Consider the following 21,644-nt stretch of genomic DNA (forward strand, 5'->3'; position numbering starts at 1 on the left):
GTGTTACTGGTCAACATGTTTGGCTACCTTACAAAAAGTTTCTGGTTTGATTCCTACTAGGGTAATTAAGACAATAAGTATTTTATTTTGTAAGACTCTAATATTTAAAACGTTACCCTGTAGTGATACCCAAAGCGTGATAACGTTGGCTGCATGTAGCTAACGATCAATGTAATAGTGCAATATCTGATGCAGTGCCATATACACCACCAGTGGTGCATCCAGATGCGGATAAGAACAAAAAAAGAGTATGTAATATACATATTAAATAATATAAAAACTTGTAAATGTGTAATGCGTCGCTAGCTAGTTTGGTTTCTGCACAGGTGGATGAGTGAATGTGCCTCGTAATAATTGCCTTGTCTTATGTATAAATATTTGTGTTTTAGACTCAGTTAAAAATAAATTAAATAATGAACATTGCCCCATCTTTTATTTCCCTATTCAATATTTATTCATTGTAAGTAAGAAATGCTTCTACCTCAATAATTTTTATCCAAAATGTAGTTGAATATTAAAAAATATAAATAACCCTATAACGATTCCAAGAATGACCCAATGCAATCGTTTATTTATATGAAACGTAATATTTATTACGTTTCACATAAATAAAGAGGTAATTAATTTACGTAATTAATTAAATTACTGACACAGAAATTAAGAGGTAATTAAAAATTAAACATTGGTTAGATTGAATTGTATTTCATTTCACACTAGTTTCAAAAACTACAGATATTTTCATCGACAGGTGATCACAAAAAATAACGAGTAAAAAAATCATTCAGGTATTGGTGAGGCGGGTGGTAAGTTTTTTGATCACCTCTCGATGAAAACCTCTGTAGTTTTCGAAACTGGTCGTGTGTAATGAAATTAAACTCAATTAGTGGTCTAATACAAGTATTGAGTCATCGACATGTCATTCAATGTATTTAATTCCAAAACAGTAAATAATATGAAATAAAGAGGATTACAAAGTGACACTGCCTGCGGCCTAGTAATATCAGTCCGATAAGATAAGTTTTTTTCTTTATCAAATATCTTTAAAAAACAGCATATTTTTAAATGTGGACCCCAAAAATCAGAAGTTCGCTACGTAAAAACGTTATTGTCATAAAATTTAATATGACGCTTAAAATTTTCGTATTTCATTTTCGTATTTAATTGGTATTTAACATTTCCGGGAGTACAAAAATTGATGTCTGACTTTCTCTGGGGAGTGGGTTCTTTTTACATGATTTTTTTCAGTAAATCGATGTATTTTGAAGATAGAAATTATGTATAAATATATTTTTTCAAACTCCTTTCAAAATATTTTTCAATTATGACAAATTTACACACAAGTATCCACAGATGTCATTGCTATACAAGTAACATCATAAAAACTGACAGACGGACTTCGACGTTCATTAACGTCGATACTCCTTTAGGGAAAAATCGCACTGACATTCATTTATGTCCATACTCCCGGACAGGTTAAAATCCGAGAACAAATGTATGGAGCAGTTTTCAAACAAATCTTGCTGTGTTAGTCGTAGTCATATAAAAATATCAACTAATTTGTTGGTATAGAGCAAATATCTCATAAGATACTATCTGTTTACCCTACAAAGAGTTTTTATTTCAAATCGTTTTTTTTACTTTGATGTTTTTGTTTGTAATAAAATAATCAAGACATTGATTTTACCTGAAAAGAGACATTATCTACATATTGTAATTAACTATATATTGTCAAGTCAATTATTTAATTTTAATAAAGTATCTACCACTGTACGTGTAAGTACTTTATTGTTTATTTTTTAAATTTCATTTTAATCGAATGTTAAAAAAAAGAGTATCGGTTGCTATTTATTGACGGAAATCATTGTCAAACCTAAATTAATGTCGAGTATAAACAACCTACTTGAACGTATATTTAACTAAAGAAATTTTCGATACTATCACTACAATTACTATGGATTAGTAAATTCAACTGGATAACTGGTCAGTAAATTACTTTAATTTTTAGTTTCTTGTGAATTATTACCTTAGTCCCGGTTTCCAAAACAGGAAGTAATGAATATGATGTTTTATTATGAATATATATTTACACATACTTATCAGTATGATACGGACGCTTTGAAGCAAAAACAGAGGTCAACAAAATAGCGGATTAATTTTTCAATCGAAAATATCTGGAAGTATTGTTGAATTATCAAATTATCTATTGGGATAAAAAAAATAGAAAAATACGTAGAATACCTACATTTTTACTTTAAAAAATATGGATATTAAGGGGTTGGTGAGTTATGTATTTAGACAATGAAGCAAATTATGATTTTTGTATTATTTTTGTAGTTTTTACAAATATTAAAGAAAGTGATATTATTTCTTTATTAGTGGCAAATAAAAACTGACTGTGAAAAAGATCTTCCATTATGAAAAAAATAAACGTGCCTATCTATTTATCTGAACTTGACTTTGGTGGTCTAAAACGTTTTTTAATACTGAAAATCCGCACTTTCATAAACAGATCGTTGGGATATTAAGTCCCAAATTGTAAGTTTCGACAATTTTTTGTCCAAATTATGTTATTTTTCGTATGAAAACTAGTCGTGATATACTTTTTCGGACAGGAGTAAATTTGTAAATTGTTATAATTCATAATAATAAAATAATAAAAGTCGTCCTTCAAACCTTTACTTTTTGTCCTTCTTTTTTTAAATAATTCAACTGTCTTTCTTTATTAAACTTGCTTTAAATTTAAACCCCAAGACAGCGTATTTTTAAAAAGGGTGATATATTTAATCTAACTGAAATATATGTTTAAAGACAATTTATAAGTGTTTCATCGTAAGGGAAATTTTTCTTTGCTCCACGTTATGTTACAATTGGTGTAAAATTAATTATCGTACTGATAATTGTATGACCGTTTAGTAATATTTTTGGTTCCTGACCAGCATTTAATAAATATTATATTAAATTCTCTTAAAACATCTAATACAGCCATAACGCAACACATGTGAAAATGACAGTTCGACAGCTGACTACCAGACTAATTATCGAATGACAGGATAAGAGTGTGTTTGAAATAATTCGCTCAGTTAAAAATTATTCGTCAGCCTTAATTCAATAATTTACTAAAATAACATAACACGTATAATTTTTGTAATATTTTTTCTTTTGAGAAGTTATTGAAAAGTAATATTTTAGAATGTCTGTATCCTATAACAAGCTTTTTGACAATAAGTCTTTATTGCATATCTTAAAAAAAAACATACGGTGCAAATTGGTTTGATCTCAACAGCGTCACATGATAAGTTTTTGTTATATTATACTACAAAAAGTAATACTTAAATGGTGTAATAATTAAATGGAATAAGTAATACTTAAAAGTAATACTTAAATGGTGTAATAATTAAATGGAATAAGTACCCAAATGTAACTACGTCATTACAAAGGAAAACATGATTTATTAACAAAAAATTGTCTAGATCAGCGGTTCTAATTTTTTTTGGTGACGAAACACTTTTAAATCATAAAATATTTTACAGATCCCTAAAAAAAGCAAAACCTTGTTTTAAATTCATAATTTAATATTTTAATGAGAGTCATAAAAACAACTACACTATGAAATACTGACTTCTATAATCATGTATATGAAACATCCTCGTACAAGGAAAATTTTTTCATCATTACAAAATTGTAGATTTAAGTTTTGTACTGAAATTTCTTGGTGGAACTGCATTTTATAGAATAAAATAACAACTTTGTAGTTTTTTACACATAAATTTTATTTGACCAACATCTGGGTTTCGTCTTAACCGACATCATCAGACTGTTGATGTCGGTTACGATGAAACCCGGCTGCTGGTCAAATATAATTAATGTGGAAAAAAACTACATTGTATATATTATCCTGCTTATCACGATGAATGTTATCACGATGCGATAGGACTCTGTGTAGCACACTTTGAGAATCGCTGGTCTAGATATTGCAAGCTTAATTATATTGCTTTCCCCTAATCAGGCCCTTGCCTTATGGGATGCATAAATTCATGTTCGGACAATCTAAGTCCTATCAGTTATTCACCCTCACGGTAGGCTCTATTCCCCTAGGTGAGTCCTGTGGCACAACTTCGAAATGCGAAGAATGAACAATAATTATGCTTTGTATGAAAATTCAAGTGCATTGAATTCCGATTTTGTAAAGAATTTGTTTCAGAAAGCTATAAGAAGAAGTTTTACACGAAAGTAGGGTTATTTATCTAAAGAAATAATATTAATGTAATAAAATTAAATGCACTGCTTTTCTGAAACCATTGGAAAAAAAACTGGAATATGTCCGCTTTATTTACAAAAGATGTGTATTCGATATAAGATATGTTTGTGTGTTACAAAATAACTAATTTAATTTAATTTTCAATGGAAAATTAAAATTTTCATGTTTTTACATAATTATTAATAAGTATTAATCACCCTTGAGGTGATATCCCAGAAAAACGGCGCTATAAACATTTACCATATTTATTATTAACTTATTAATAACTATACATAATGACAATTATTCTTAAATAAATAAAATAATAATAATAATTACACTTTTAAATAATAACTTTTAAATAATATATAACTTTTAAATAATATGCAACCTTTTATGGAAAGAATCATATAAAATGTTGATTTTTTAATGTTTTTACCACTTATCGTTTTGCTCTTTAATTTATGAATAAATAGTTTTAAAAAATCCATTGGTTTCCCTTAAAAATTATATTTCCCTTAACAATTTGTAGTAATTATATTGAACAATAATAAAATGTATTATATGACGTTAAAAAAAACTGTTCACATTTAAAAAAATGTGTTTTATGTAATATTGATAATATGACAAATTCCAAAAACGCGTCATAATTTGAGATTTTAATGCGAACGTTGAAATTTTTTGGAAAGATAAATTAAATGAAAATATTACAGGTTGCTCTGGCACGTGAAAGTTTAAAAGTTTCTGAAAGTTACGTTAACTCAAATTTCCAACTTTCAAATTCAATTGTAATATTGTTCTGGTAAACCAACAAGTTTAAGGTGTAAAACTTTTTCTGGAAATCAAAAGCATGATTCGGGATTTATGTTTTGTATTATTTAGAAAAAAAAATACTCATTTTTTTCGAGAGAAAAGTTTTTGCAGTATTCTCAGTATATACACAAACCTCTCAGTAACATCAACTTCGCCCGACCATGAAATATCAGGATTAATTATTCTTAATGATTACAATTTGATGAATCATTACAACTAATATATTAATCACATTCTGATTATAGATATTATAAGGTATGGAAAATGTGTTAATAGACTAGTGACTATATTTAATATATTAATAAAGCTGGAATAAAATATTTAGGTACAGAATGTTTGAAGAAACTATTTTCCAAAAGGTTTTTTTTCTTTTTTTTAAACTTTTAAAGCCCATTTTGAGTGGGTTATGAAAAGTACACCAACATCAATTAAAAATAAATATTTATTTTTCAATGATCAGGAATCCTAACAACCAGTCAATTCTGTATCCAAATACACCATTCACGTATCAAAATAATTTGGAATAGATTGTTTATTTGTTCTAAAATGTTATTCGTCTGTTAAAATTACAAAATAAGTGAAGGTATTCCTAAAACTACTAAGAAATCAAAGGGGTGTAAAAATTTGTATTGAAAAATATTTTTACTCTTAATTTTTTACTCCCAAATCGCAAAACATAAAATGGAATAAAAATCTTGTGGGGATAACCTTGAATATAATACGAACGCACTGAAATTATAAGTATGTTATTTTTCTTTGATGAATTAACTTTGAAATGATATACGATGTGTTTTTGAAAGTAATACAAAATTTCAAATGATGTTATTTTGCATTATTTTATTTCGTAGATAAATTATTATGAAGGAAAGAGGTACCTACCTTAATACTTTTTAAAAATAATTGTAAGAAAACATTTCGGAACGATATCCCTAACATATTCAATTGTTCCTTTCTGATTTCTGGCTTACAATACTGGAATTTTATTTTTTTGACATCTCATCAAAGATGAAGAAAAATATGGAAGTCTGGGCATTTACGGGGCTGACGACCGTCATAGGCTGGTTTAAGTGATCACTTTACACACGTGTAAAATTCACCAATTCTACCCATTATTGACAACCACACTACTCAAATTCTTGGAAGTTCTTTATATTTGAACCAATTTTTAAACATTATTCTTGAATCACTAGAACTTCACTAAAGATATCCATTGGTGAGATGAAAAGGAGCTTTTTATTGAGCAGAAACACCTTAATTAGTATGTGAGGTCCGAATCCTGGATTGGAATCACGCACATGAGAAACGTCAGAAGATATCATTTTCATTTTTATTATTTAAGCTTATTTGACCAGATAATTTATTTACAACATTTTGAGTGTGTCCCAATAATATGAATAATATGAAAATAGCTCCTATAATTGGAGATAATCAAGACTTTGTGAACAAGTATTTGGACACACTCAAAATGTTGTACTAGAATATTACATTCGGCAAATTATAATGATGGGAAAAATAAAAGGACGCCGAGGACCTAGCAGAAAGCAAACATCGTGGCTACACAACATTCGCAACTGGACCGGGATGAGAGAAGTGGAAGAGTTGTTCCGGACGCCGCAGGACCGCGAAGCGTTTGTCATAGTGATCTCCAACGTTGGTATAACCTAATAAGGGACACGAAGAAGAGATAAGAAGAATACAAGAATAAATAAATTCAATGCCATACATACCTTGGGCCACTGTTGCGTGAATGAGCTTTATGTATTTATTTTCAGACCAAACAAAGCAACGCGATGGTGCCTACAGCTGATGCCGACTATGACGCCCAATCCAAACATGAAAGCATCTACCAAGAGCGTGGCACGTGGGGCTCGGAGCTGCAATTTCTTATGTCCTGTATCGCCATGTCAGTAGGCCTGGGTAACGTGTGGAGGTTCCCATTCGCGGCCTACGATAATGGAGGGGGTGCTTTCCTCATCCCTTATGTCTTCGTTCTGTTTTTTGTCGGGAAACCAATCTACTTCATCGAGTCGATAATGGGACAGTTCTCCAGCAAGGGAAGTATCAAGGTGTACGACTTTTGTCCGGCAATGAGAGGTAAACATATTTTTTTCTTGTTTATTGTAACTGCAGACAGTTGGATAAATTCCATTTTAAATATTTGGTTAACATATTCAAATTATACAAGGCTATTGGATTGAATTCCATGTTTATTCAAATACTTATCGCTCACTCCTTTCAACAACGTCACATATCAAAAAACTAGATTTTTCAGGAGATTGTTTTTAAAGAATACAATACAATGTGTTAAAATTAAATATAAAGCAAATTATTAAACTTTTTACTGTGCAACAGATCTTTTTAGGCAAAACCTGAATGTTTTGTCTCCAGTTGAAAAATATTTACTTTATTTAAAAAAAAATTAAACATTACCTTTTCTTCAAAATGCAAAAACAACACTTTCTGCCCTGTAGGGGGTAAATATTAAGTTAAAAATATACCGCTTTTACTGGGATATAGTACATTATCTGAGCATTCCAAAAACACGCATGGCTGAAAATTGTCGATTTTTGAAATACATATGACATTGTACATATATATGTACAAAGATGTATATAGTGTCGCGTTTCATCTTATTAAGACATCATTGAACTCTTTTTTTGTTTGATAATGTCTTAATAAGACGAAACGCGTCACGATATTTGTACAATACTGTACATACCATATTTGTATATTTAAATGAAAGTAACCTTGTTGAATTTTTTATATACTACCCAAATATTTTTTCTAACTTACATGAAAGATACTTTGATTCTAAGATTATTTTAGTGAAACATTATGCAACACCAAGCAATCCAAAAAAACACAATTTTATTTAAATCAAAGATTAAAATCAATATCAAATTACATTTAACTACTTAATTTTTTTGAGTGTGTCAAAATACTTCAAAAATGTGTTCACAAACCTGGGTTTCTCCATTTGGGAGTTATTGAACATTTTTGACATCTCAACAAAGATGAAGAATAAAATGAAAGAATGAGTATTTTAATGGTAGAATGGTGAATGTTACACCTATGTAAAATGATCATTTAACCAGCCTATGACAGGTCGTAAACCCTGTAATTACTCAAACTTCCATATTCTTCTTCATTTTCGTTGTGATGTCAAAAAAATACATAGCATCTCAATTGCCTATCCTCTACCCAACTATTGATGTCTGTTACTGTTAAACCCAGGATTACACCAATTCGTGAACTCTTCATTTTACGCTTTAAAAATATAATAGCCTTTTTAATTATTTCAAAACAAAATTAATTTTAGTGTCAAAACTCCCTAGGTGCCGGAAGTGGTCAGGCCTGTGTCGTGACGTGCCTTTTGACGTATTATTCATCTCTGATGGCCATCATTCTCTACTTCCTGTTTGAATCGTTTAATGCCACCCTTCCATGGAGCGTTTGTCAACCCGAGTGGGAATTTTGTTATTCTTCTTCAGACTCAGATCGCAATACATCGAGTAATAGAAGTTCCGCTGACTTCTATTTTCAGTAAGTCATTCTATATAAATAAACATAAATCCGTCGATTGATACCTTCTTATACATCTGAGTTCTCGGTACCATCTATGGTTGGTTTTGTAAAAAATGTATTGTAGAATGCTGAATGTTACACATGTATAAAGTGATCACTTGAAGCAGCCCGTGTACCCCGTACTTACCCAGTCTTCTATATTTTTTCATTAGGGGTGTACGTACACTTAAATATGAAGAGTCATTACGCTACCGGCTGCGCGAGAAGCCACACGTGTTGTCCGTGCTCATTTATTTCGAGCATACATATATTGGAATTTGGCGAATAAATATTTTTTAAATAATTTTTGTAACTTCTTTCCTTTCAATAACTCTTTTCTTTTCAAAACCATATATTTATTTATTTCGAAGAAAAAAATGTTTTTTGATACATAAATGGTGTTTTAAGCAAAAAAATGCAATTAAATTAAATGTTACCTGGTTTTAAAGAAAATTAATTAGCGCGTCATTGATTTTTCCACTTTAATTGATTTGGCTGTCATTTTGTGGATTTATCAATCCATTTTTAATTTAAGTTTTACTTGGTTAAAACCACTTTTATACGGTGTTTGAAAATAATGCAGGATGCATGGAAACACACATCACAATAGATTACCTTAGTATCTTCACTGCTAACTTAGAATCAATGAAATGTATAAACTAATGCCTCTAGCGAGGTAGCGAGTGTCTTTGCATAGAATTTTCACTAATGAATTACATTCAATTAAAGTAACTTTAAACATAAAGAGTAAATCCACTCACGAGTAGGCATAGGCTATAAAACTTAAAAAGTAGGAGCCTGAGTAAAGTAATGATAAGCGGTGTTGCATAAACCGTAGCTATGTAGATTTCTGAGTCACTTAGAGAAATAGTGATATTTACCAAGTAAAACTAAATGTAAAATTCCAAATCCTTCTTCATCTATGTTGAGATGATTTTATGTTTGTAGAAAAACCGTTTTGCAAGAGATAGATAATATCGACAGTGGGCTCGGATCCCCAGACTGGAAGATGGTCTTGCACCTACTCGCCGTGTGGTTGTTAGTGGCGCTGGTCCTTCTGAAAGGAGTTAAGGCTACAGGGAAGTATTCCTACTTCCTCGCCTTATTTCCTTACGTCATCCTGATTGGACTCTTTTTCCGAGCTGTCACCCTTCCCGGAGCTGGTACGGGCCTTTTCTTCTTCCTTACACCAAAGTTTGAATCTATCCTGGATCCAAAGGTAGGATTTAAATTTTAGATTATAAACATATCAATAGTAAAATATAAGAAATAATTAAGATGGTATAGGCATATACCAGGTAACGCCTCCGTAGTGTAATGGTCAGCACGCTCGGCTACCGTTATGGAGGTCCCGGGTTCGATTCCCAATGGGGGTAAAATAAATATAAGTGATTTTTTCACTATAATATTTATTCATTATTACCCTGGACTGCTACCTGAAGCAGAGGGCTGATCACCTTTCCTTCATATGTAAACGATCAAGATAATACTGCGTTTATATGACGCAGTGCCCTATGCACCATTGGGAAGCGGATAAGGGTTTTATTATTATTATTATTATAGGCATATAGAAAGCAGAGAACTGGATCATATTGTGAACAAGCCAATTATAATGAATCTTCCTCGAACGACATATAGAGGAAGTCCAAAGATCTTATTGATGCTGCAGAATGATAAAATGATTTTACAGATTGAAAGCTAGCTCTACAACTGACTAGTTTTTTCAACATGTACATCATGTACCCCATAGAACAAAACGTGGCTTGAGAAACTTGAACCCTTGTGTTTTTACTTGTGAATTATGTTTTAATCACGTAATTCCACAAAGTTAACGCTTAATCAATTAAATAGAAAAACTAACACAAAGGTACTATTTCAATAACTTTTCAGATAAAACAAACGGATTCCCAAAACAAATACAAAAAAGTGTTGAGAGTCGTATGTATCAGTGTGTTTTCATTTCCTGATTTGTAACGAAATTCATTATTATGTCTAGGTTTTGGTTATATTTGAGCCATTTTTAAACGAATAATTTTTTTGATTCATTGGTGATTTGTTTACTTTTTTTTCAAAACTTTTTTTAGGTCTGGTATTCGGCTGTCACACAATGCTTCTACTCCCTATCCGTTTGCTTCGGAAGCGTTATTATGTACTCGTCCTACAACAACTTTAGGCATAATGTTTATCGGTGAGTGTATATAACATAGACAAATCCTCATTCACAAATACCGCACGTAAACACATGGCTCACTACTTTCAAGAACGTCATAGATCAAAAATCGCCAATTTTTAGTTGTGCATGTTTTCGGAATGCCCAGAAAATGTACTACATCCCAGCAAAAGCGGCATATTTTAAACTTAATATTTACCCACTACATGGCAGAAAATGTTGTTTTTGCACTTTGAAAAGAATGTATTGTTTAATTATTTTATTAAATTTATAAAATAAAATCATTCAGATTTTACCTAAAAAGATCTGTGGCACAATAAAAAGTTCAATAAGTGGCTTGATATTTATTTTCAATACATTTCATTATATTTTTAAACTTTAAAAACAATCTCTTAAAAATTCTGGTTTTTTTGATTTGTGACGTTGTTGAAAGTAGTGAGCGATATTATCAAATAAGTTTTATCACATTTTTAGGGTAATTTATTTTTTAAAAGAACTTTACACTTGTATCGTAAAATACTTGGATACAAGTTTGAGTTAAAGAGTACTGCGCTATGCGCATCGGTTCCACTTAGATATCAAAGATAAGTTAAAAAAAACTGTATTGAAAGAGAAATGGAAGCAAACGCTTATAGGAAAAGTTACCCTACGTAAAATCTGTAGGGAAAAACGCTACGCGACATTTAAATAATTCACACTTTTCACGTTTATAGAAAGAAAACTGCTAGGAAGTAATGCATTACTAAGAATATATACAAATAATTGCTTAAAGGTAATTTATAATATCGTAGTCGTACAGGAGAAAGTGACCAACTAACAAAACGTAAAATGTTCAGGAGGGCCATTCAAGTCACTTTTGCTTGGCAAGAAAATAAACATCAATGCAGTTAGTCATTTTTAACAAGTCAATATATTATATTTCCAAGTTTAAAATTCTTTGGGATTTTTTTAGGGCAATATTAAGCTAGTAAGATATCAAATAGTCAATGATAACGTTTTTGTAAAAAATCCACTTAATCACTTCTCCTGTATGACTACGATATATTTAATTAAAGGTTTAATTGGTAAATACCACTATTTGTTTAAATCTACTTTGACACATATTTCGATGCATTCCGCATCGTTTTCGAACACTGTGCGGTGTTGATGATGCGGAATACATCAAAACACTCAATAGATTTTTTAAACATCTTGATATTTACCCAGTGATTTTTTTAAATAACAAATGGAAAGATATTATCACCAAGCGACCAGATGAATCGAGATTCTATCGATAAAGCTCTTTGGATCAAATCCTTACGAAAGTTGTTCAACCATCCTAAAAAAAGGTTGTGGCATAATAAAAGAAGGTGTTTTCGTGACTTGTAGAGGCAGAGAAAAGAAAGTGGAATCGTTTTAAGTCAAGGGATTATTTTTTGAAATATTTTTGTTGGCAAAAAATATAAATGTATTTACAAAGATACATGCTTCTTATTGAACCTGTAATGAAATAAGGGAGTTAGAAAGTAATTATCTCTAATAATTTAATTTCCTACATTATACTAAAATCGTAGGGACGCGTGGTGTGACGTCAGTGAGCGTCTAGCCGCAAGACTCACCTGTGTATTGATTTGCGAACTACGCTTCCCGTACTGTATTGCTACCGTAGAATTTGCTGACTACGGAATCTAGAACTAAGCGACTTTTATGCACTGATTTTTACGATATTTTTAACTCTCTTAACGTATTAACCTTTCCTGGAGTACAATAATTGATGTCCAATTTTCCCTAGGGAGTGGGTTCTTTTTACAGGTTTTTTTCTACGAAATCTATGTTTTATGAACATAGATATTATGTAAAAATAATAAAAATGAAATACAACACCTCTTGAAATATTTTAAAATTATAATAAAATACATATCCACAGATGCCATTGCTATATAAGTTACATTATACCAATTGACAGACAGACTTTGGACGTTCATTTACGTCCATGCACGCGAAATTCATGATATCGCTCACTCCTTTCAACATCGTCATATTTAAAAAAAAACTTGATTTTTCAGGAGATCGTTTTAAAATATAATATAATGTATTAAAAAGAAATATCAAGCCTTTTATTGAAGTTTTTATTGTGCAACAGATCTTTTTAGGTAAAACCTGAATGTTTTTTCTCCAATTGAAAAATATTTAGTTTTTAAAAAAAATATTAAACGATACCTTTTCTTCAAAATGCAAAAACAACACTTTCTGCCCTTTAGCGGGTAAATATTAAGTAAAAATATGCTGCTTTTGCTGGGAAATAGTACATTTTATGGGCATTCCGAAAACATGCACAATATAAAATCGACGATTTTTGATATGACGTTGTTGAAAGGAGTGAGCGATATGTATGAGTTGGTTGATAGTTGAATGTGACACTGTATAAAGTGAGATTTAAACAGCCAGATGATAGCCCTGTATAAACCCAGATTTCCATATTCTTCTTCATCTATGTTGAATAGTCAAAATTGTTTCATTGCTTTAGTGACGTCATGATAATCACGACGATGGACGCGATTACCAGCCTGATAGCCGGATGCACCGTGTTTGGCATTCTGGGGAACCTTTCCACGTCTCTCGGTGTTCCGGTAGAAAAGGTGGTCAGAGGAGGGTTTGAGCTGGCCTTCATATCCTATCCAGCCGCCATTTCAATGTTTACTTCAGTTCCACAGGTAAGTTTGTAGATGAACCAACCAATTTGTCACATTAACAGGATTTTAACATTAAAGGTGTCTCGACTTGAGATGAAGCATCTATGTTTTTTTATGTATGAAGGAAGATGGAAGTCTAAGCATTCTAGGGCGTATTACCTAGCATTTGTCAGGTTTTAGTAATCACTTTGTACACCTGTGTAACGTTCAATATCCTGCCCTCTATCGAATACCCATTCATCAATTTTTGAAACTTAAACTTGTCTGTATTCTTGTCCTTTTCCTTCCTGTATTTTACCATTCCCCCACCATTTTACTCCCACCCTCACATACACACACATACACCTCTCATAATTAAATATACATTTATTCTCTTAATAGACAAGAAAGAATTCATATATCGCTCACCCCTTTCAACAACGTCAAATATCAAAAAAGTTTTTAAAGTTTAAAAATAATTAAAAAATATACAAGCAATGTATTAAAAATAAACGTCAAGCTACTTATTGAACTTTTTACCGTGCAATAGATCTTTTTAGGTAAAACCTGAATCACACTAGGCTTAGCAAAAGTTAACACTCTCTTTATCATTCCTCGTTCACTTTGTGTAATACCACTTTGATCAAAGTGGTATTACACAAAGTGAACGAGGAATGATAAGGAGAGTGTTATATTACCATATCACAAAGTTAAAAATGTTTTTCATATATAAAATATGAATGAAAGTTCTTGGCTATGTTGTGTTCGATACCTTCTGTAGCTGTAGTCTATTAATTTCAGCTATTTTCATTCCTATTCTTCTTCATGATGTTTATCCTCGCTCTGGGATCCATCGTGGGTATGGCATCCTGCATCATCACTGCCATCAAGGACAGATTCCCCTCCGTTCCTAACTGGACGGTTGCTGTATGCGTCTCACTTATGGGTTTCTCAGTGGGCGTGGTTTACACCACTCCGGTAAATACCGTTATTTATTTAATTAACTCAAAGGGATATGTGTCGCCTACTTTCAAAATCCGCCAGATCCAATTTTATAAGATGTTAAAATAAATACGCCAATTACGGGTTTTATTGTTTAAAATATTTATATACTTGGAAATCCTGCCAAAAAATACTTAAAAACAGCTTTGTATTTCAAATTCCGCTATATTCATGGAACTTGCCTTCTGACCCATATCGGCCAATCAGAGAGCGGGGATAGGTCAAACATTAAGATGACGTCATCATCGGTTTGTTTCTCGTGTTTTATTTAAAAACTGAATATAATTCTAAAAAAATGCGAAAATCCTCTATTTCATAATATTTTATATAAAGATAGACAAATCTTTGAAACATAAATGTTACCCGGAGAATTTTGCATTTTTTGTAAAATCGACTTACATGGATCTGGCGGATTTTGAAAGTAGGCGACACATATATTACTTAAGCAATATTTATTCAATAAACTTTAGTTGAGATAGAAATTCTTCGTTAGTGAATGGACATTTACCAAATCACAGGAAAAGGATCCAGTTTGATGCCTGGAGCAAAGGTGATCAGTGCAGAAGAAGGATTAGGACGAGCGACAATCATATTCGCAACATTTTGGTATTTGGGTATTTACAGGGCTAACGTTTCAAGCTTTCTAAATCAAATCATAGATGGCTGTCTTCAACTCAATCACAGAACGTCATGAGATTCATCATAAACAAATGTACGACTTCCAAAATTTGAGTACTGTGGATGACAATCATGGGTAGAATGGTGAATCTTACACGTGTGTAATGTGATCACCTAACTAGCCTATATTAGCCCTCTAAAGATCCAGATTTTCATCTATGTTGAGATGTTAAAAATGTAAAATAATCATATTGCTTGAAATTTTTTTTTATTCAATTTTTAAATTGAAATATTTGTGTTTTTATTATTTACATAGATATTTAAAATTCATATTATTTCTGTGAGCCTAAGCGGCTCATTATTAGAAATAAGTATTAAATTGTGGTAGACTGGGTTCGAACCGAGAAACTCTGACTTAAGAGTCCGCGAAACTAACCACGGGACCACAACCTGACACAAATTCTGTTTTTGTTTTCATATATTTTTATTTAATATAATTTAATGTCTATTTAAATTACATTTAAATACTTAGTATTTATCTATTAAAAAGAATGGCAGCAATATGCTATTTTGTTTTAGATATATGGTATTCTTTTCAGGGTGGTCAATTTATTCTTGCTCTAGTTGATCATCATGGTGTATCAGTTATTACATTTGTGCTGGGAATCGCTCAATTATCAGCTATTGTATGGATATACGGTAAGAAGTCTAATAAAACTAAGTAATTATATTTGTTAGAAATTGACAGTTAGGGGGTAGATGACTGAAATATTTGGGATAAAAAGGGAAATATACTCGTATAAGCTGCTCTCCGGCGTAATTATCGCTCAGGGAGGCACCTGCCCAACATCTTGGACATTTTTCCAGCCCAAGAATAGGGCATAATAATGCGGTTCTTCTTATTTCGACGTTTTTTTTTTTAATCTATCATTATCATCATCATATATCCACTTCTTTGTAAGCCCGCTTGACGAAACTAACGCTAAATAAATTATCTAAAATAAGTATCAATATTGTTATACACATAGACTTGTAAGAGAGCTCTATTAATTTTCTCCCTGTTAACTTCTGATGCTAAGAGAGCACTAAATACTTTTGACTGGTAATAGTCACCTATTAACGACTGTTACCAGTCAAAAGTATTTAGTGCTCTCTTAGCATGAGAAGTTTTTTTTCTTTTCGTTTGCTTAGCTACTAGTATTAACAATATTTTACGATTGTCATTTTTTTGTTCCTTCGCGAATTAAAAAATAAATAAATAATTCGCAATGTAAGCTAAAAAAACATAATTCGTTCTAGATTTTGCCCTACTAAAGAATTTTCTTATCTCACGATTTTTATTGATATCTCAATAAATATGAAGAAAATTATGGAAGTCTGGGCATTCATAGTGCTTACGATCTGTCATAGGCTGATGTAAGTGATCACTTTATCTATGTGTAACATTTACCATTCTACCTATGATTGACAACTTCACTACTCAAATCCCAAATTTGAGTTTTGTTGTGACTGTATATCTTGGGTCGAATGACGAATGTTACACTGTATAAAGTGATCACTAAAACAAACCTATAACAGATTGTAAGCCTTGTTAATGCCTATACTTTCTCATATTTCATCTATGTTGATGTATCAATACTTAAGTATCAGTTGCTAGTTGATTTTTTTATATTAAAAGATAAAGATTATCCAAGGTTTTTTTCTACAATTTACACCACGCTACCAGACTTGTCCAGTATTTCAAAGGTTTTTTTTATTTGATAGTTTTGTGTTCTGTATCTTTTTTGTTGATTTTATATACACATCGCTCACTCCTTTTAAGAACGTCATAAATAAAATAACTTGATTTTTCAGGAGAACGTTTTGAAAGGCTTAAAAATATAATACGATGTATTAAAAATAAATATCAAGCCACTTACTGAACTGTGCAACAGATCTTTTCGGGTAAAACCTGAAGGTTTTTTCTTCATTTGAAAAATATTTAGTATATTTAAAAAAAAAAATTAAACAATACCCTTTCTTCAAAATGCAAAAACAACACTTTCTGCCCTTTAGCGGGTAAATATTACGTTTAAAAATATGCCGCTTTTGCTGGGATATATATATCTGGGCATTCCGAAAACATGCACAACTGAAAATTGACGATTTTTGATTTATGACGTTTTTGAAAGGAGTGAGCGATATGTGTGATGAAATTTTTAACCAAATGAATATTGATTATGAAACGTTTAACACTTTTATTAGACCACTTATTGAGCGTTATTGTCTATGTTTCCATTAAACCAAGACCCATCTCTTAACCCCCCTCCCTCTATTTATTACCCCTCCCACCTCTACCAATACCTAAATGATTATATGTTCATTGGTTTTTGTGATCAACTGTCGATGAAAACATTTGAAATTTTCAAAACTAGTCATGTGGTATAAAATTCAATTAGTGGTATAATACAAGTTTTTAATTTATTATTATCATCATGTCATTCCACAAAGTTAAAGCCAAATCAATGAATAATATAAATGAAAGTTTTTCACCCCACTGAAAACTCCTTTTAAAATCAGTGTACCCATTTATTATGTTAATAATATAATTCTGATTATAATTTTTTATGTCTTTATTTCAGGAATGACATAGAAATTTATAATCAGAATTATATTATTAACATAATAAATGGGTACACTGATTTTTTCTATGTCTTTATTTCAGGAATGTCTGCCTCCGTAGTGTAATGGCCAGCACGCCCGGCTACCATTCTTGAGGTCCCGGGTTCGATTCCCAGGGGGTTGGTCTAATAAATAAAAGTGATTTTTTCACTGTAATATTTATTCAATATTACCCTGGACTGGTTCCTGAAGCGGAGGGCTGATCACCTCTTCTTCATGTGTAAACGATCAAGATAACACTGCGTTATATGACGCCGTGCCCTATGTACCATTGGGGTGCGGATAAGGGTTTTATTATTATTATTAATATTATTTCAGGAATAAAAAACCTCATGGACGACGTCGAGTTCATGTTGGCGAAAAGAATTGGAATATTTTGGCGATTATCTTGGGTCATAGTTACGCCTTGCACGCTGATTGTAATATTGATTTATTTTTTTGTAACACTAGAACCCCTTAAATATTCGGGCACATCATACCCAACCAGTGCACTAGGTAAGAATAAATACGTATTTATTATTTTGAGTTCTCAATACCGTTATAAATGAAAATATAAATGTTCTTTTGTTCAAAATCTTCAATATTCTACAGTTATTAATCCATTACTTTGAATTTTTGACACGTTTGAAACGTTTTATTCGAATCCGCGCGTGTTTTTATTTATGAAGCATTTAAAAAAAAGCTTTTCGGATTTCAATGCCAGTGCCATCTGTTGCATGTAAAGCAATACACCATTACATGGTGGGGAGTGTGATTCTTGACAGCTGCTTAAATATTATAAACCCACTAGCATATTATTATGTACGATTTTTTTTAATGAACAGCTTATTAATGCCGTCTATTGCATGTGACAGCAATACGCGTATGATTTATATTGCTCATGGCGGACGGCGTGCTTCTTGATAGCCGCTGAAATATTGTGTGCTCACAAGCAATTTGAAAGTGAACAAACTAGAGTTGTATGATTTATCTTTTCTTTCTTTTGCGTTTAATCAGGCTGAGCCATAGCAATGCGTCGCTAGGTGAAGCTAGTTTTAAAAAGAACATGCTTATATTTATTGAGACAAAAATAAAGTTCTAAAATTTTCGTGAAATGGATTTGTTTAAACTATAAAGCTTTTGTTTCATTTCTCATTGATTTTCAGTATGCGGTTGGATCTTGTCAATTTTTGGATTTCTTCAGATTCCCATATTTGCTGGTTTAGCCTTCTATAGGCGTAGACACATACCGGGAGTTAGGAATGTAAGTAATAGGATAAAAATTATCTTTATTTCGTCTGAGAATCTGCTTTCAAGTTGGTACCAGAAATAAGTCCTTCAATTATTTTAATTTCAATGATGGGTTCTAAAATTACAAAATTGTACACCTGTAAATTGTAAATTTAAAAAAAGATATTTTGTACATTTCGACATCTCAATAAAGATGAAAAAGGATACGAAAGTTTGAGAGATTTCCAGGGCTTACGACCAGTCATTGGGTGGTTTAAGTGATCACTTTATACGCGTATAACATTTACAATTCTACCCGAAATTGAAAACCAAACTGAAATTTTTGTCATAATCAAACTCATCTATCGCTCACTCCTTTCAACAACGTCAAATATCAAAAATCGTTTAATTTTCAGTTGTGTTTGTTTTCGGAATGCCAGGAAAATGTACTATATCCCAGCAAAAGCGGCATATTTTTAACTTTACATTTACCCGCTACAGGACAGAAAGTTTTATTTTTACATTTTGACGAAAAGGTATTGTTTAGTTTTTTTTTTAAAGTATATTAAATATTTTTCAAATGGAGAAAAAAAAACCTCTATATTTTACCTAAAAAGATCTGTTACATAGTAAAAAGTTCAAAAAGTGGCTTGATATTTATTTTTAATACATTTTATAATATTTTTAAACTTTAAAAACGATCTCCTGAAAAATCAATGTTTATGAAATATGGCGTTGTTGAAAGGAGTGAATGATATTTGATATAATTCACCTCGCTTCATGTGCGAGGTGAATTATATGTGCATGTGTTTGCAATAACATCTATGGTTGATTTGAGCTGGCTTTTAATTTATTATTGCTCTTTCTCTTTCGTGGGTTTATTAAAAAAATAACCGATGTAAACGAATTTTTGAGTGGTTGAAAGTTTCCCTCTTTTATGTCCACAGTTATTTTGTTATTACTTAAAATTAAGCATTGGTAGCCTTTTTTATTTTAAGCATTTTCAACTGAGTTACTTTACTCTTTCACTTAAAATTGCAATATTTTAATAAAATTATTGTCATGTTGGTATCTTGGTAGGTAATGGTTACAATTTTGAATTTTTCAGAAAATTCACTCCGCATTTTCCCCAACATATGACTGGGGACCAATGGATAGAGATATTCGGAAGGAATGGTTGCAGTACAAGAAAGATAAAGAAATAGAAAGGAATGGGAGAGACGACCTATCAAAATGGAGAAAATTCTGCTATGATCTTTTAGGATATTAGATTAGTTGTTATTTCGAAAGATTTATCAATATTTATTATTAAAGCAATTTAAAAAAAAATTATTTGTGTTCTTATTACTAATATAAATATTTCGATTTCATACTGTTTCTGTGAGCCTAAGCAACTCATTATTAGAAATAGGTATCGAATTGTGATAGAGTGGGTTCGAGCCGAGAAACTCTGTCTTAAGAGTCCTCGACACTAACCACGGGACCACAGCCCGACACAATGTGTTAAAAATATCCATGTTTCAAAAGTGCACCATTATAATTATGTTTTAAAAATATTTATGTTTAAAGGCGCACCATTAAAATTATGTTTTAAAAATATCCATATTTCAAAGGCACACCACTAAAATTATGTTTTGAAAATATCCATGTTTTAAAAGCGCACCATTTTAATTATTTTTTAAAAATATCCATGTTTCAAAGGTTCACCATTATAATTATTTTTTAAAAATATCTATGTTTCAAAGGTGTTCCATTATAATTATACATTTTCAGCATATTAATTTGTGTTTTAAAATCGGTAATTATGAATTCAAATCCCAATACACCAAAAATTGAAACACCTGTTCAAAAACATTTTGTCATATTTGCCTACGGACTTTTGGAAACTGTATAAATGATATATTGGTATATGGATTAGGAGTGTAGTTACAAACTAAATACCATTAATCGTGTCATTCGGCCACGTCATATATGACCTGTTGATGGGTTTTGACATTAACAGTAACTAAAAATGAATTGAATAAATAATTATTTTAAAATCTGTCCACGACGCGTGAAATAAATATAACGAAAATATCACCAATCGCATCCCAATACATATCTATTTAAAAATTGTATTAAGCTAAAATATTGAGTGGGTGTATAAGTAAAGAGTAAATTTGTCATCTCGTTGTTAGTTTCGCTGACTGCAAACCGTGACAAAAATGTGATCATTGGCTTTTTGATATCTTACTAGCTAATATTGCTTAATATTGCCCTGAAAAAAACCAAAAGATTTTTAACTTAGATGTATGATATCTTGACTTGTTAAAAAGACTGACTGCATTGATGTTTATTTTATTGCCAAGTAAAAGTGACTTAAATGGCCCTCCTGAACATTTTGCATTTTGTTAGTTGGTCACTTTCTCCTGTACGACTACGATATATGTATTAATAATTTATCCTTAAAATAAAACAGTGTTTTTTATAAATTATTAAGACAATTTCTAAATATTTTTTTTTTAATAAAATTTATAAAAAATGCTAATTGTTAATCAAAGTATTTTAAAATAAAATAAAAATCTTCTCAATATTATTAATATTTAAAGCATTTACTTTCTGGTTAGTCATTTTTACTTATTTATTTTTTTACAAAAATGTTAATAAAATTAGTATATAACCACTCACCGAGATTTTTACGTCTACCGGTTTCGAGACGTACCCGTCTCTTCGTCAGGAC

At 31.1% G+C, this 21,644-nt stretch overlaps 1 protein-coding gene across 1 annotated transcript; it reads left to right on the forward strand.

The window, feature by feature from the left end:
* Positions 1–1,846: 1,846 nt before the first annotated feature.
* Positions 1,847–20,213, forward strand: LOC148305586 (sodium-dependent nutrient amino acid transporter 1-like). The gene is made up of 11 exons (XM_088266471.1): positions 1,847–1,980; positions 6,823–7,144; positions 8,386–8,593; positions 9,563–9,833; positions 10,699–10,802; positions 13,291–13,477; positions 14,237–14,413; positions 15,655–15,754; positions 18,035–18,211; positions 18,862–18,959; positions 20,034–20,213. Exons 2-11 carry the CDS (start codon positions 6,841–6,843, stop codon positions 20,193–20,195), a joined length of 1,788 nt encoding a protein of 595 aa, XP_088122597.1. The 5' UTR covers positions 1,847–1,980; positions 6,823–6,840; the 3' UTR covers positions 20,196–20,213.
* Positions 20,214–21,644: the final 1,431 nt, after the last annotated feature.

Source organism: Brachycentrus maculatus, unplaced genomic scaffold (assembly GCF_059751285.1).
Source record: "Brachycentrus maculatus isolate JH-2025_06_01 unplaced genomic scaffold, ASM5975128v1 h1tg000269l, whole genome shotgun sequence".
Taxonomy (NCBI): Eukaryota; Metazoa; Arthropoda; class Insecta; order Trichoptera; family Brachycentridae; genus Brachycentrus; species Brachycentrus maculatus.